Source organism: Pseudonaja textilis, chromosome 1, assembly GCF_049901715.1.
Source record: "Pseudonaja textilis isolate UNSWEBS1 chromosome 1, rPseTex1.2, whole genome shotgun sequence".
NCBI classification, from domain to species: domain Eukaryota; kingdom Metazoa; phylum Chordata; class Lepidosauria; order Squamata; family Elapidae; genus Pseudonaja; species Pseudonaja textilis.
Window position 1 is genome coordinate 61680311 of NC_141990.1, and position 18057 is coordinate 61698367.

Here is an 18057-nt window from a genome sequence, read left to right on the forward strand (position 1 = left end):
ATGATGAAAAAAACCATTCCACATCATGAGCTACAAATTTTTAGTGAAAATTTATAACCCTTCTAAATAACTCTTTCCTTGCTTGTTGAAACATTTATTTTCATATCTTAATTCAGATAACAAGTAGATGTGAGCTATGTGTTTCACATTAACAGTCACTTATTAAAATGCTACATTGCATAATATAGCCGCCTTTTAACTGTTTTTCTCTTAACTTTTACATAATATATCCAGTTTTAAGGTTTGTTGCAACAACGGAAGATACAAAGCCTGTTTGTTTTATCAAACAGCATATTGTAACGGCCTATTCCTTCCCTCATTGCAGAGATATTCGCCCTCATATTCTCCAAGGGAGCGTTCACGTTCTCCATGCCGACGTTCTGAATCTTCAGTGGAAAAATTCTTGCGGGCCGTAGTTGAAAATGGCCAGGATGGTATTGGCACAAACTCACCAGCTAATAGTCTGAGCAATGTAAACAGGTACGGTTCTTTGAAAACTAGCCTCACAAAATTGTGATTTTTTGTTTGTTTGTATCCTATTGTATCAAATAAAATGATGTCTTGCTATGAGACGGTTTGGAAAATTTATATTGGATGGATTATATTATACATTCCTCATCTTAGGACACATTCATATTTTTTTGTTTATGAGGCTTATAGGCCACCTCAATCTCTTGCAACCCAGGGTAACTTAAAAAATACAATATAGCACTGTAAAAACCAAAGGGCTATATCATTAAAATTTCAAGTTGAATATTGCAATTGGAGGAGGTTTTAGATAAGAATCCTTAAATGTTTGGGACTGTCAGTTGTTTTCAGATCTCTTTAGCAGTTGCAGCAGTAATGCTGAATATTGAATCAGAATCTCATGTGGCAAAATTCTCTTAACAGCTTGATTTATGTACTTTGATTTATCTTGGTTTCAGGTAGTTCTAACTCTACTTTGGTATGTCAGTTTCTGTTCATTTCTACATAAATCTGTAGTGCATTTCAGTGCATGTTTAAGAAACAAAGTCTGAGATGCAAATACAATTTAATCTTAAAAGCAGCATTTAAGTTTATAAACCAGGATCAAAATAGGTATACTGTTCAATTTTGAAATATATTTTTCTTTGCAATCTCTGATTTCTCTTTAGAATTTTATAAATCTTTATCTTATTTTTTTCCTGTAATTAGTGGCAAAGTTGGTGCATTTTGATGATAAAGTATGCAGTTTGCTTATAAATATAATGTACTCTGTCCTGTTATTAAGAAATGCTTGTAGTAGTAAATCTATTTTTTAGTTCTACAATAACCACTTAAGAGGATATTTTTCATGACTTAAAAGTTTGTATTCCTTGTTAATTTTCACTCTTTGATAGGAGGCATTAAAATAATAATAAAAGCAAATACATTTCTTAAAAGTAAGAACTAATGTTTGAGGTCCTGCCAGATCTCTGGGGAAAGAGTCTTATGCTGGGCAGTGACAACTATAGAGAAGGTGCATTTCCTTGGTCCTGCTAGATGACAAAGTTTAAAAGAAACAATGTGGAGTGCTCACTGTATCTGATCAAGTGGAAGGGCCAAACCCCTCAGAGAGATGAAGTCTTATAGGAAGCCTGATCCTATGCCATTTAAAGCTTTAAAGGTGATAACTAGCATTGAACTGCAACAGGAAGAAACTGAAAATCATCCCTGCTCACTGTCAGTTTTTCAAGGAAGACCAGAGCAGGAGCCAATGTTACATATGTTAATGCTGCCTTAATTATAAGGTTATGATAACAGAACTTGTCTGAATGCACTCTTTCCCCTCCACCCCTATCTTTGAGAGAACTAGTAAGGATCAAGCCTGAGATTCTTCTCAAATTACATTTCAGACTAAAATTTATTTTTTTCTGATCAATGTCTTGGTTGCGGCTCCTGTCTCCTATTCCTCAATATTACTCTTATTGCCGATTATATTCCATCAGCAGTGCAATATGGTAAAACTGTAGGGCAGTCAGAACTTTGCATGCTGCCACATTCTGAATCAATTGTAATTTCCAGTTAGTCTACAAAGGAAGCCCCATCTAGAAAGTGTTGCCAACCAGAAAATGATGGGATTAGTGATTGTGACAAGACCTCCCAATCCCAGAATGGCTGCATTTGGCAAATAAGATGTCTATGTGAGGTTGTTGCAAAGTACAAGATCCCTGAAGTTCCCACGTAGGGCTCCTTGGGAGAAAAAGCAGTGAGAACAACTAATGTGAGCAACTAACAACCATCCCTGCCAGCTTCCCCATTGACTTTGGTTCCAGCTGGGAAGCTTACAAATGGTGATCATATGGTTGCAATTCACTATGATAATTATGAGCTGGGCACCCAAGTACCCACATTTCAATAATATGATGTTGCAATTACCACAACTTTGTGGACAGGTCATAAGTTGCCCATGTTCAGTGCTGTTATAATCTTGAATGGATGATAAAAGAGAGGTCATAATTTGAGGATTACCTGTATCCTAATGTAATTGTTTTACTGCTCAAGGCTATGCATATGCCATTGAGATTCTCCTATCTGAGGTGTAAGAAGTTTACGTGATGCATAAAGGTAATCCTCAACTTATGGCCACAATTGAGCCCAAACTTTCTGTTGTTAAGTGAGACATTTGTTAAATGAGCTTTGTGCTATTTTACAACCATTCTTGCCACAGTTGTCAAGTGAATCACTGCAGTTGCTAAATTAGTAATCTGGTTGTTAAGTGAATCTGGCTTTCCCTTTGACTTTACTTGTCAGAAGGTGGCAAAAAGTGATTACATGACCCTGGGATACTGCAACAGTTATAAATACGAACCAGTCGCTGAGCATCTGAATTTTGATCATGTGATCATGGGGATGCTGCAATGGTCATAAGTGTGAAAAACGGTCCTAAGTCATATTTTTCAGTGCCGTTGTAACTTTGAACTGTCACTAAACAAACTTGTAAGTTGAGGACTACCTGTATTCTGTGCTTATTGCACCATAATAAATCAGTATAATTTGTAATTGTGAATTGTACACTTTAAACATTAGAAGTTCATTGTATTTTGAAAGATGTACGTTGAACTGATAACATAACAGTTCTTATATGGATATATTACCTACTGCTGTCAAAAATTAACTTTTTTGAAGTACCGCAACAATTAGTTAAAAAAAAAAATACATAGAGCAAGGCCAGGGTTAGGGTTAGGGTTAGGCCTTATTAGAAAAATGTTCGTGATAGTTACTTTTAGTAGCAAGTTACACATTTTTCCTTGTTGATTTAATATAGGAAAATAGAATAGAAAGAAACATTTCAAAGATCTGTAGGATAAATACTATTGTTGCTGTTAATCAGTTAAAATGTTAGAATATTGCTTCTACTTTAAAAATGGACTAAAACGTTTTATTGTCCAAATTTGCTATAGACATGTTGTTGAGGTTGTGTGTATACTTCACACAACTTATTTATTTATATAAATATACTTATTTATTAATGAAATTTTATAGCTGTTGTATCACAAAATATATACTCTGGGCAGCTTACAATAATAAATGAAAAGAAATACACAATAACTGATTATTAAAGATTTAACACAAACATTATTTAAAAAATAAAAACTATGGCTTACATGGGTTGTTAAGACCAACTTAGTCATTTGAAAGTGATTTAATACAAGATACATAATACATACTTTGCTGACATCTGGAGCTGGAGCACATTTCTATTTCTGTGACAGTGCGCTCTTGCCTGTTTTTGTTTTATGTCCCTTATGCTCATAAATTACAAATGTCAAAAAGGTTATTTCTGGAAGAGCGATATAGTCTGAGAAGGAAGGTAAAGCTGTTGCTGAAAGACGCAGACCCTGCAGAACTAACCATATTGGGTTCAATATAAAAAGGTATTGGCTAAATCAGTCAACTATGCTAACCTAAGTTCCAGAGATTTATATGAAGTTGATGTTGTAACTGATGTGCCTCTCTCATCAGGGATGACTTGGCTGATGGTGAAGTATTCAGCAGAGCCCTTTCACATCCTCGGAATCTTGATAGAGGTTTCTTTCGTGAGGAGAATCCTTCAAGACCATTCAGCATGAGACATGATGAGGACTCTTATAATAGGGACATTTTCATAGCTCAACTGGACCGAAGCATAAACAGTGACTTTCTACAGCATCAATCAAGAGAAAATAAGAGGGGTGGGGAGCAAGAATCAAAATACTTTCAATATGACAGAAAAGATAGACTCTTTGATGAAAGCATAAAATCTCAGGCTTCATTGGCAGAAACAGAGAAGTATTGTAAACAAAGCCTTAATAGAAGCCCAAGCCTGATATACATGGATGAAGATTTTCGTAAACTTGAAAGAATTAGGAGAAAACGAGAAGAGGATTTGCGAAGCAGTAACATTAGTACTGACAACCCAATTCCTGATTCAGCTAATCAAGAACAGACTTCTGAATCTCGACACCATTCTAGACCTGAGAAAACACCAGCAGTGCCCTTTAAATCTATACTGAAGAAACGTTCAGATGATTCTTCTATACAGGTTTGAACTGAATTCTTCACTTTATTTGTTAATCTGTCCGTTTTCTGTCTTTTTCCTAATTTAAATATAAGTATTTAATTGTCTATATGTAGATCTTTGGAATAAATGCTTTGAACAATATCACACATTTTTGCCTGTCTTGGAATTGATTTAGTATTGACAGCATCTTGGGTTTCATTTGGATTAGAAAGTTTGCATTTTATTTGTTTTAAATTTAAAACCAGTAACTTACTTTTGTTAAGATGTATTATCATTAGACATTTTATTTTAGCATTTTGGCATCTGTATGAGGATAACATAAAGGAGCTGCATTTGATATAGTAATTTTAGAGCACTTATGGGGATTTCTGGTTTTTAACCTTGAAGCCACATCAGTAATATTTTTCCTCATGCAAGATGAATTAAGAGCAATTGCTCCTTATTTTGCTCTGCAAGGAGCATGAGATGGCTTGTCATACAGGGAGGCATCTGTTCTGAAAGGTGGGATTATGGAGGAATGGGAGGGTGCTTGCTGAGGATTTTCATGGTTTAGATTAAAACTTTTAGCATCAGGCATGTAGGTTGGAAGGTTCCTAAATCGTTTCTAGAAAACCAAGTGCAGAATTTTTCAGTGTTTGAAACTGAAGAAATCTCTACAAATATTAATTTTTAAAAACTATTTGAAACTGAATTATCAAGTCACCTTGTTTTCCCAACATAGTTTCAAAACAGAGATAAATAACTGTTCATTTCTGAAAGAAGAAGCACCATGCTTTTGTGAATTTGCATCATGCAGCAGTCATAAATAATATTGCCTGTTGACTTAGGAGCATTTGGCTACTTTTTTGGATTTTTGAGATGCTTCAGAAAGGCACCTGTCAAATTCTGTTATTGTTCAGACCCATTTTGTGTTTCCTCTGCTGCTCTTTTGATGTGCTGTTTTTCCTTCTCCTTGCTCAGTGATTACAAAATAATCATAGATCATGGCATGATTATACTGATGCTGCATTGCAACTTAAAACTGGACTTTATGAGCATATCATGGGGGGAGAATAAAGCCATTTCACTGAATGGTTAACTCTGACCAAACCTGGGTGGTGACATAGTATGTGCATCTTATAGAAGATAGCTAGAGTGACCTATTATTGCATTGGCAATTTTATTGCTGATTAGTACAATATAGCGAGATCATCTTGTATTAGTGTGGCCTGCTGAGCAAGGGAAGCATGTTATTTGTCTTCCTCTGATAACTTTTTTGTAGTACTTTTGCACCTTGCCTTAGCCCTAATGAAATACTCACAATATGTGATATTTGAGAACTTATCTCTTTGCCTCAGTTTCATTTTTCTTCTCTTTTACCGTTTTCCAAGTTATTAGCTGTAAATATGCAAGAATGATCTGTTTTATGAGTTGAAATATTGATTAATCTTATAAACTAATATCGCAAGATCATTTTTAAAGCCTAGATTCTTTTCTAACAATTTTTTATACTATAAATGAACTCCTTTCTTTCAGATATTTTTTTATTGGTAACAGTTTTTACACAATCACTTATTTTCATCAATTCTTCTTCTTCAGAGTTTCTTCAGTTCAGCAATAACTTGTTTGTAGTAAGGTATTTCAGTGCAACAGACCTGATAAGGAACAAATGCTTTTCCTTTTGAACAGGACTCTGGAAATTTTTCAAAGGGGAAGAAGCCTCCTGAGTCAGCATCAGAATCTGTCAATCAATGTCGTGACTTCCTGCAGCCTCATGAAAGAGCTAGTCAAGATGGAAGTGGTTTTTCATGCATTCTAGGTAGAACAACTGATTCTACGTATGTTCCAGAAAAAATATTGGATCCCTTCCCTGATAATATAGAAGATGAAGAGAAATTTCTTTATGGTGATGATGATGGTGATTCAAACAACTGTCTCTACTCTCAAAAGATAATGATGAGTGAAAAGAAAGAACCTGTAAGTGAGAAAGTAAATTCTCTACCTCCTGCAAAACCAGAGAATTTGGAACAGTCTGTAAAACCAGAGAATTTGGAACAGTCTGTAAAACCAGAGAATTTGGAACAGTCCACTGTGGAATATGAAAAGATCCGTGACTTGCTTAAAACTATTGGTTTGGACATTGGAATGGCTGAAATAGATAAGCTTGCTGCTCGCACAGAAGAAAGACTTCATGGGAAAAAACCAGCTTATTCTCATCATCATTCAGTGGGAAATCATAAAGCAAAATTGTGGGAGAGGCAGAAACATTCTCTATCGTCATCTGATTCTTTCCCATCACCTGAAGCTGTGTCCCCTGTTTTAAAATCTGACTATAATAACATCGCTACTTCAGGGCAAAATAAACCTACTGATATGTGCGAGCAATCTGGTGTTCCAGCATTTTTAACCCCATCAGCTCCACCTTCTTTTCTTCCACCTCCTGGGCCCATCTCTGGTTTCTGTCATAATGTTCCATATGTCTCTTCATTTACTCCAACTCAGTTCTTCCCAAACTCTGCTGCTCTCCCAGCCTTACCTGTCTATGATGTATACCAGCACAATATGGGTTATACAACTTCTGACTGGTCTGCTCAGCAAGTGGGCTCTGTATGTCCAAATAAACCTGAGGTTGCCAAGCTAAAAAACAAATGTACGAATCCCAACCTCAGAATCATTAAAACAATTACCATCAGCAATTCCAAGCAACTTCAAGGTGCTTCTACCACTGCTCCTTCATGTCAGCAGCCTCAGTTATCCAAGTCATCTAAAAGAAAGGCCAGGCGAAGAATAAAAGCAAATTCTGTGGAGCTCAAGGTGAGTATTTTGCTGATTTTATAATTACCATAGAATCGTAGAAATAGATTTAGAATAGACTTTAGAAATTGACTAGTCCAAACACTTATTCAATGCAGGTCTCTATTTATCAGTTATAATGTATAATTTTAAAACATAAAAACACTGTCTATTGGTCCCTGGGCCATGTCAGTAGCTGGCTGGAGTGTGTGCACAACCCCCATCTGCGTGTGCATTGAGGTGAGTGTCACAGCACCACAGACCATGCTACCATAGTTCTCCTCCAAGATATGAGTAACTAATGAGGGCTTCTTGGTCCAGAAATGAGTGCAACTGCCATACATATTGTATTTGTGCAAAGCCCTAGCTACCTGGGATCATTGAGAAGGAGTTGAGAATTTAGGAAGACTTCCCCTAGTGGCACCCCCTTCAGGACTTGAGTTTGGGAATCTCTTGAACAAGGAGGTCCAAACCACTTGACTTGGTAGAATTGAACTTGAAACTGTTTCTCCCCATCCAGACTCCAGCTGTTCCAAGCACTGGGAGGAAACCTTGGCAACATTTTTTTTTTATTCATGGATTGAAATTCACAGTAGAGTGACATCCATGTATTCATGATACCTGATGCTGAACTGAGGTTAACTGATTGATGACCTCTTCCTCATGCAACCTCATATTAAGCAGGAGGAGCAAGAGCATCAAACTTCTGGCAATCTATAAATCAAAGGATTTGAATTTTAGTCTACTCTCTCCCTCTCAAAACACTGCCTTGAACTGGCTGTGGAGAGTATTCTCAAGTTGTATTCTCAACTGGTCTACAAGGATGTCAAGATCAATTGTACCAAAAATTGCTGAGAAAAACGTAGGGCCAAATTGGTTGCAACCATCTGCATCCTTGCATCCCCAGAGCTCATCATTGAGCATGATCAGTGCCGTGTCCATACTGAATTAGGCCTGAAACCCAACTAAAATGGGACCAGACAATCCATTTCTTTCATGGCTTTCTGAAACTACAACTGACCTCTTTTCAACAATCTTTAGTAGAAAGGGGATGTTGGAGACTGGACAAAAGTTGTCCAGGACATTTAGCTCCAACGATAGCCACTTCATATTTTTTAAATTTTATTTCGAAAGTTAAAATAAAGAAAAAAGTAACTAACAAACACTAATAACTAATACTAATAATAAACACTAATTAAAAACACTAATAATAAAAATGAATGTGTACAAAAAATATAACAAATGGCATGTCAAATGTTCTGCATCATTAGTGTCTGATCAGTGGTAAGCTGACAGAGATGTGACTATTAAAACTTTTTAAGGTTTGGTGATACTGCATCTTAAAGAATGGACAGTTTATCACTACTTACCATAAGATATAATACTTATTTCTGCCTACATTGATTTCATCAACCAAGTAATTGAAAAAAGTGGGCTATTAAGTCTTTTAATATATTCTAAATAAAATAATGTTTTGCAGGAGTCTTTGGCAACAGAAGCCAGGGGCTTGTATAAAATTTATAGATAGAGGTAGAATGTTGCTGTTATTCTCCAATTCAAAATAGTTTTAATGAGTTTACCAGTCTTTGCACTTGATGTTGTATAGTCTGTTGAAGTCTCATTATAGCCTTACGGTTATTAACTGTTTCAGTTCCATTTTTTGGATATTAAATCTATCAATCTTGTAAAATAAACGGAATGAATAAGCTTTAGGTGAAAATCTGCATATTTGTTCTTTGCAAATGAAAACAAACATTTGAGACAGAATTATTATTAGAAAAAACAGGATTACCAATTTTTAAAAAAAATAGTAGGAAGGATATTCTTGCCATTCCACTCTAATGTACTGATAATCCCATTAGTAAGCAGAAATATTTGTTACCCTGTCCATAATAATGAATTTAGATTTTCTCCTGGGTCAGCCTAAATGTTGCAAGTACTTGAAGTATGACAAATATTTATGCCAAAGTTTATTGATTTGAAAAGAGTTGGATTCTTCAGATACCTAGCTCCTTCCATCATCATCTTGTACAACTTCTGTCCTGCCCCTTTGTTGATGTTAAGGATTTGCAACACATAAATTCAACAACACAGATTTGTCATCTCGTGGTGGATTTCAGCCTCTAGCTTCCAAAGGAAAATTCACTGTCTTACGTGTCCTAAAGAAGTTATTTCCTTACAAATTAAGAATATATTCCAGGCTTGTTACATGTGCTTCGGTGTAATGACTCCGGTACAGTTACATACACTTCCATTTTGTTAAGTCATGGCTTGTTTGTCCCCTCCTCCCTTGTTACGAATTACAGAACTTCAGGTGGATTTTATAAAGTAAGACGACGTGCTATTTTAGTGGAAAAATGAACATGCTATATAATATACTATACTCTTACTCTTGTGAGTAAGAGATAAATTGCACTAAATATAATTTGAATATATGAGCCTCGGTGGCACTGTGGTTAGAGTGTCATTCTGAAAGCGACTTCTACTGCAATTTTGCAGATCCAATCCACCCAGCCTCAAGGTTGATTCAGCTTTCCATCCTTCTGAGGGTAAAAAGAGGACCCAAATTGTTGGGAGCAATATGCTGACTGTGTAAACTACTTAGAAAGGGCTATAAAGCACTATAAAGCGGTATATAAGTCTAAGTGCTATTGCTACATATAATAATATAAAAAGACTGGATGCAGGGACACATTGGAAATTTGCCATAATGATCCTTGTAGGGTTGCTTTTACTTTGATCAATGAAATGGCATATTTTAACGTGCTAATTCCTTCTCAAATTTTCAGGTAATAATAGACGAAAGAAGAAAGTTGGAGCTTGAAAAAGAATCGCAACATAAGAAACTCTTTTATCTGAAGATTGAATTAGATAGGCTTTCAAAACAGCAAGGTATCATTTCCTCTTATTTTGACACCCCCCAAGTACTCAGTAATAGTGCTGAATACTGCACAATCCCCTGGAAAGTGTGTAATTATATTTTATCTCATTCTGAAGACATCTCATAGTACTATAGAAAGTCTCCAGATTACAATGCAGTTAGGACTAGGAACTCCATAGCAAGCAACACGGTAGTAGAGTGCAATGTGACATGACTGCATAATTTAGCAATGGCAATTTCAGTAGTTTAGGTTGCCATAAGTTATACAAGGACTATGTGTCATCGTGTGATTGCAATTTTATCATCGACTTCACTTTTGGGAAGCTGGCAGGGAATGGGGGAAATCACAGTCACATGAATGCAGCTTGCTGTGATGTTGTAATTGTGAACTAGGTGCTGAGCACCCTGATTGCAATCACATGGCCATGGGAATGCTGTGATAGCCAGAACTCTAAGGAGCCATCGTAACTTTTGGACAGTTACTGAACAACAGTTGTAAATTTAAGACTATATGATCCTAAAGAGTGGATTATATATCTGTATCACTGTAGACAACATTACTTTTAATACATACCAAGCATCTTGGATCTAAGAACATTAAAACTTATAATTTTAATTACCTTAATAATACATATATTAAAAAGATATTCTTTTGTACCTCGCTCCACCACTTCAATTTAGTGGAGATGCTGCAGAAGAAACGAAAAGAGGAGGACCCGTTGCTTGTGGAACTGAGCAGAGTGAAAGAAAACACTGCAAACAAGGTTGCTGAACTGGAAACGAATATGAAAGCTTTAAAGGAGAAACAGGGCGAATTTGATAAAATAATTCATAGCCTGAAGATGAATCATTTGAAAAAAGGCCAGGAATTATCTTCAGAAGACAACCCACAAAAAAATCCCCAAAGTGAAGAGAGAACTTTTAACTCAATTTAGGTATGTTTCTAGATGTTGATACAATTAACAATCTCAGACAAAAAGGTTTGATATCATAATCTTGGCTTAGTAAATTGGAATATGAAAAAAATATTTCCTTCCACATGCAATCCTTTTATCCTTCCTTCACACATTTTTGCAAATAAACTAGCATGTCTGTAATTGCCGGTAACTTTAATTATGTCTCGGTTAGTTCACAACTTCAAAATAAGCAAAACCTTAAATAATAATTAGTAATTTCAGATTCGTTTGATATTTTTGCTTATTCTGAAAGAGTGAAATTGAATTTTACTTGGGAATGATGCTCACAGTGCAAATGATAACCTCTTACACACTTGCCCAAATTTGCCTCATATGGCTGGAATTCAGGAATTCAATGAACTACAGAAGTGGGAGGTATCCTATAGGTAATCACTCAGAGATGAGCCCCAAATAGAATTATTAGATAGCAGTACTAGCTTATTTGTCTTTTCTCCTAGTTTTGTTAAAAGTGGTCTCACGGTCAGGTTTGATCAGAACTTCACTGATACCAAAAGAAGGACAGTGCTTTAGATAAGATGAATTTTTTAAATAATGGCCTTCCTCTAGAAGAAAACAGTGATGTTTGAAAAGGATTATGTTGTAGCAAATGGGAATGAAAAAACAACAAATCCTTAGAAAATTACTGATGAAAACAAAAAAAGTTATTTTTGTGCAAACATAACTTTTTTTGTTTTCATCAGTAATTTTCTAAGGATTTGTTGTTTTGACCATCCCCATTTGCTACAACATAATCATAAATGAATGAATTAATGAATTTGTGATACATAACTGTTAAGATCTTTTGTAATAAAATTCTATAGAGGATTTTTCTTATATAAATATATTTTTGTTTAGTCATAAAGGAAGTGATTGTTCACCTGGAGTAAGAACAGAAACCAGCAGAAGAAAAATCCTAAAGGACTGTCCCATTCCTGACCTGACTCTAGAGGTTAGAAGCTGTGGTAAGATTTTGAGATGAAGACTACAATTCTAGAGAATATTTTTATTCTGTCATGATTTCAAGCACTATATTTTATTCAGATTTATTTTATGTTTCAAGAAAAGTAAAAAAAGTTAAGAAATTTTGTCTCTTGGCTCATTAAATATCAATATATATTTTATCAATGGCATTTCCTCAAAGAAGATAGTAAGTTCTATATTTTCTGAATAGCTGTTTCCTTAAATTAGAGATAATCTGAATGGTTACTGCAACTTAATTTTCAGGTTGCAATTATGAGAACATTTGATTAATTTTTGTTGATTGATTGCCACAGCTCTCAAAATGGATCTTTTAAGAACATTTTAAAAGAATACCGCCTTATTCTATGAGTACATTGTATGGCATTATACTCTTAAGAAAGAAGTCATAGTGCCATATTTATTTCCCTCTGGCCAGAAAAAAGTGTTTTTCTAAAAAAAGCCTATTTCTTCCTAATGTTTACAAACACAAATCACCACCACTGGAAGCCTTCAGAAAACTTTAGTAAGTAAAACATATCTTCTCTGTTTTTTTTAATGTTCTATTAGTTTTTGCTGAAACGTTCTTCACAATTTTAAGCTCAGCTCTAAGTAAATATTTAATCTTCCAGTAGGCTTTGGAGCATTTGGAAAACAAAACATGTCATAGAGCTTTGTTTTTACACTACTTCCTTGAATGTAATGTAAAGACAAACATGGAAATTTTAAGAAATTTTTAAAACAGATAAAGGAGATGGTTATTTTGAAAGATTTTTTTTGGCAAAAGTGCTTTAAACACATTGGAATTAAATTAGCCAAAAGAACTACACATTTGTGGGAATGTTTCTTGTTTAGTATTAAAGAATGCATATAATTGGTGGATTGCACAAAACAAAAAGTAACAGTAAGCCAGACTATGAAACTGATTGTAATTATAGAGTTGATGTTGAATATAATTAAGTGCTATTAGGGATGGAAGCACAGAAAGACAAAAATATAGGAAGCTTGCCTTTAATTTTCTCTTGTTTAAGACACTTTCATTTTTTGATTATAATATAATGATAACCATCAGAAAACAGCAAGAATGGAGGAGAGGAGAGGAGAGGAGAGGAGAGGAGAGGAGATCACTAGAGCAACCTGCAGGAATTACACCAGGTTTGCTTCAGAAATAATTTTAGCAAATGGGCAAATAGAATCACTTGATACTAAATTGACAGCACTTAAGAAAAAAATAGATTAAAGACTTGTAAAGAGGAAAGAGGAGATGAAAGAAGAAGCCAGGATGATGGAAAGTGCTGTAACGAATGTCTGGAGAGAGAAAACAAATCAACGACAAAGTATACATTTTAGAGAGAAGGACAGAAGTTCCTGAGGGTGTTGGAAAGAGAACTAGATAATCTGGCTATATTTGATTAGTAGAATACGAATTTGTTTTAGGACTTAGAGCAAGGCCATAGGATTCTAGTGAAGATATTAGAGAGATTATTAAAGTCCTGGCAATTTTTTTGGATTGGGCAAAGGAGTATATAGAGACATAAATCGATAAAAATGTATAGAATAAATTCAATCTTTGCAAGAACAAGAAATGTTCTAAGAGATGCTTTTGGCACTTTGTCAGGAAAAAAAAGGATTAAGTTTTGCATTAAATACTGGCAATATAGATATAGTTGCTCTTAAATTACTATCATAACTGTGTAAGAGAAACGTGTTTTTTTTTGACTGAGAGATTAAAACAGAAAAGGATCCTATTTTGATGGAACAAATTGGAAGATACAAATTTTACTTTTAAATAACAGAGATTTTAGTTGAATTCTGTCCAGGAAGTGTGGAAATTTCTAGAAAAATTCTAAGAATTGAGATTCAAATGAAAGTGTCAAAGAGGACACAAAAACTGCAACTAGTGCAAGAAGAAACTGAAAGGGATGGTACTGGATTAGGTGTTACAAGTATTGTTTTTCTAATTTTTTCATGTGATTATGTATTACAAGAGATTAATGTAAAATATAAATGTAGCAAATGCTCCCCAAAAGTAAAAAAGTCGTTAATTGAAAAAAATAATAAAACAATATAATTTGCCCACAAAAGACACATATTGGAAAAGATATGGAGTTTTCCCTCTCCCTTCTCACAGTTTTTGAAACGTGTGTATGCACACATTTTTGAAAGAAGGATCTCTTGCTGTTTGGTTTGGATGAAAGAGTAAGTGTTCTTAGTGTTGAGAAATAAAAGGCTTTTGAGTTAAAAGGACATGACATGAGATCAAGATGGCAGGGATATTTGTGATACAATAAAGTTGAAGTTAATTGGATTTGAAAAATAATTGTTATTTATGCTATATTCAGAATGGAAGAGATACAAATCAGGTTGTGCTCAAAAACATCTTCCTGGCCTCTTAGCATAACAAACATAGACAAGAAATAATAGGCAAATAAATTTGGCTAACTTATTGTGAGATATTAATATTGTATTGGGAAGAATCTAAAATAAAGAAGAACTAGTGGCAGAGGGACAGTGGTTTCTTATATACAATTACCAAAAAGATTTAAAGTAGATAAAAGAACATCATAAGGCTGAATTTGAAATAGAATTGTGTACAAATGATGAACACGTGATTGCTAAAAAGTGTAAACTTTTATTGAAATGTGAAATAGAAGAACAATTTCTGGAATGTTTGATAAAAGTGGACTAAAATTTTAATTATAAACAAATGAAACAATGGGAAAACATGGTTGAAAGGATTGAAATTTATACTATGTTATAATCTTAAAGATATTTTTTATACAATGATGTTTCATAAGTATATGTCACCGGAAAAATTGGACATGTGAACAAGAAGATACATTGTTGGTGGATATGTAAAAGAGCTGGAATATTAAGACTTTTCTTTTGGAATTGATGGTCAAACAATTGGAAAACAATCTTAGAAATTTGTTTTTGTACTTGATAAATGCAGCAAAGTTATTGTATGCACAAAAATAGAAAGATTCGGCATTACTCACAATAGAAGAATATTTGATAAAGACAATGGAACTTGCTGATATGGCAAAATTGTTTAACGAAAAGACAATTTCTATGCTTCCTGCGGACAAGAAACCCCTTATGGACTTTTTCTGCAAAAAGTAAACGTATAATTTGTGGTTTTTAATGATACATTATAGAAAGAATAGAATTAAATTGTAACTATAGAGTGAGAGTAAATTTATTAATGTAGCTATACAGGTAGTTCTCAACTTAAGATCACAATTGGGGCCAGAATTTCTGGTGCAGTCATAAGTTATCAAGTGACTAGACCAGATTTTATGACCATTTTTATGGTGGTCATAAAACAAATCATTGTGGTTATTAAGCAAAATCACATGGTTGTTAAACAAATTCAGCTTCCATAATTGTTTTTTGTCAGAAACCAACTGGGAAGGTCGGAAACCACAGTCACATGATCATAGAATGCTGTATTTGGTCATAAATGTGAGACAGTTGCTAAGCGTCTGAATTGTGATCACATGATCATGAGGGTGGTACAGTGGTCGCAAGTATGATAAATAATTTTTTCAAGGCTATCATAACTTTGAATTGTTGTTGAATGAATGTCATAAGACATGTACTATCTGTAACTGCTATAAAGAAGATCGGAAGCTACTTTGTATCTTTTTTCTTTCTTTTCTACTTTTCCTTTCCCCCCTTTCTTGCACTTTTAACCTTTCTCTTTGATTTCTTTGTCTTTTTTTACATTTGCATTAGTTTTATTTTCCTTAAAATTTTTAATAAAATCACTCAAAAAATCTTGATTAAATTATTTTTTTTAACTACGGATGTAATTCATTAAAAATGTTAAAAGTGTCAGACTCTTAAGCAGTTGGAAACAGAAAAAAGTGAATTATCTGACTAAGTGAAATGTTTTTACAGCTGGATAATCTACCAAATCCTACTATCTTCCGAAAACACAAAATTGGAGCTCTGTATTTGAAACTGGTAATATTTTTTTCTCACCATTTGAATGACACTACGATTTCACACTGAAAGGTCATGTAACACAGTTTGCAGATAAAGACAAAAATCTGTATCTGGATAAAAAGTATTAGTAACTAATTCCTATCTATTTACTAATCTGATGTATGTTCTTGGATTTTTAGTGAAAGTTAATAAATGGATATATTTTACTGAAAGAAACCAGACTGAACCTTCGAAGCATACAAATACAGCAATTGTGTTTCTAACTAATATTTGGACATCTCCCTGCATTTCCAAAAACAATCTTGATCCCCTTTTAATATGAAGAAAATGAAATAAATACCACCACCTGGTCATGCTGTAAGCCAGTCTGAAAGCATCAAGGAACATCTGATCAAGTGCTATCATTCTTTATAGAAAAGGATCTTTGGATGGAAATGGAAGTCATGCAGCATTGTTATGATCCAGATCACTAGGCAGAGACAGGCATCATTAGAGTCCTTTATTGCTCTGTTAACTTCCACAACAAACAGCCCTACAAGAGCTGGTAGGTCTCTACTACATACTTCCCTTAAGGGAGCCACCCTCAGTTCCACAAACACAAGCCAGTAAAAAACCAGTTTGCAAAGTCCAAAGAGAAAGTGCAAGTTCACGGGACAAGGCCAGAGTCAAGGTCCAAAGGGCAAGGCAATTCCACAGGGACGGGCAAGTCCACAAGGCAAAGCAAGTCCATGAGGCAAAGGCAAGGCCCAGACAAAAATGAGTCAAGGCAGTGTTTTTCCAAAGCTTGTGGTAGTGTAAGCCAAAGCGAACAATTGTTCCTGACAAAAGACAAAGTCCCTCAGCTTCTCCTTAAGTCTTCTGCTCTACTCTGTGCCCTTGGATTGAGTGGGGAGGGAGCTATTCTTCATCAGAGGGGATCTGCTGTCTCTCAGAACCACTGCCTGACTGGAGCCGATTCTCTGTGAGGGCAGGCAGCTCCAGTTGCCCTCAGTTGCCCTCAGCCCCTGGCCTCTCCAAACATTCCAAGGGAGATGTGCCATCTCTATCAGATGGTCCGGGTTCCAACTTTTCCTCCTCAGAACCAGGATCCAATGGCGCCATGACATAGGATCCAGAAAAGCTATATGACATCAAAGAAAATCAATGGCAGGGAAAGGGACACAGGAGTTGAGGTCATGAACAAACAAACAGTTGATTGGAGATCAAGATTGGAAGATGGCTGAGATAGTCAGGTAGCTCCTGAGGGCTAAGGTAGTAATTGGACTGTGGTCAGCCAAAGTTACAGCATACCTGGTGGATCTCTGTAGACCATAGTTTGTGAATCATGGCTGTGGTAACCTCTGCAGAAGCTAGTGTTGCCAGAAAATAAATTGTGAAAAGAATTATTTACAGATTTTGGATCTCATCTGGCTTATTTTTGGATTCCTGAGATTAAATGTCAGTTGATTCAGATTGCTGTATATCTAAGCCATAAATATATAAATGATGGTTATCTCCTTCAGTTGTCAAATTATATTCCTTTGTACTTTAAAGATAAAGGATCTGATGGAAAATAATGTCTACTGATGATGAATATGAGCACATCTAAAATAAAGGTAGGATACAGTTTTGGGCTGTTCCTGAAATTTACATGGAGAATCGATCTACATTTAGTTGAGAAGAAGCCAAAATTATTTTAACAAATACTTTATTTGCTAATATCTATATTAGCAAATAGATTCCTGTAATACATTTTGTAGAATTACCAATTTTTCTATAAAAGCAGTTCAAATTCTGCCTTTATTTTATTTTTTTTACTTTTATGAGATTAGTTATACTTTTAACCCTAGCATGAACTACTTCATCAACTGAAGAAGCTTCTTGGACGACAAGCAAAACATCTTCAAGGAAGAAACCAAGAAAGTCTAGTTGCTTTTTGAAAAGCACCTTTGGGACAACCATGACCTGGATGATTAAGAATCTCTACAGACATTCTTCAACTGAATGCTTCATTGGGCCTGAGAAATTTTACATACCAATTTGTGTAGATTGCTGCA

At 34.9% G+C, this 18057-nt stretch overlaps 1 protein-coding gene across 7 annotated transcripts in view; it reads left to right on the forward strand.

Annotated features, from left to right (window-relative positions):
- The window catches only part of LOC113433147 (zinc finger protein 318-like), a 44705-nt gene that overhangs the window by 3072 nt on the left and 23576 nt on the right, over positions 1 to 18057 (forward strand). For 4 of the 7 annotated variants that reach the window (XR_015744049.1, XR_015744048.1, XR_015744047.1 and 1 more), the window contains exons 2-7: positions 326 to 480; positions 3967 to 4525; positions 6173 to 7297; positions 10066 to 10168; positions 10839 to 11092; positions 11969 to 12075. Coding sequence is in view for 2 of the 7 variants with exons in the window: in XM_087935852.1 (XP_087791978.1) it covers positions 326 to 480; positions 3967 to 4525; positions 6173 to 7297; positions 10066 to 10168; positions 10839 to 11092 (2196 nt within the window). In the remaining 5 variants the exon portion in view is untranslated. Of the gene's footprint in view, positions 1 to 325; positions 481 to 3966; positions 4526 to 6172; positions 7299 to 10065; positions 10169 to 10838; positions 11093 to 11968; positions 15707 to 18057 lie in introns of those variants that run through there. The other 3 variants (XR_015744050.1, XM_087935877.1, XM_087935852.1) reach the window with 3 other exon arrangements.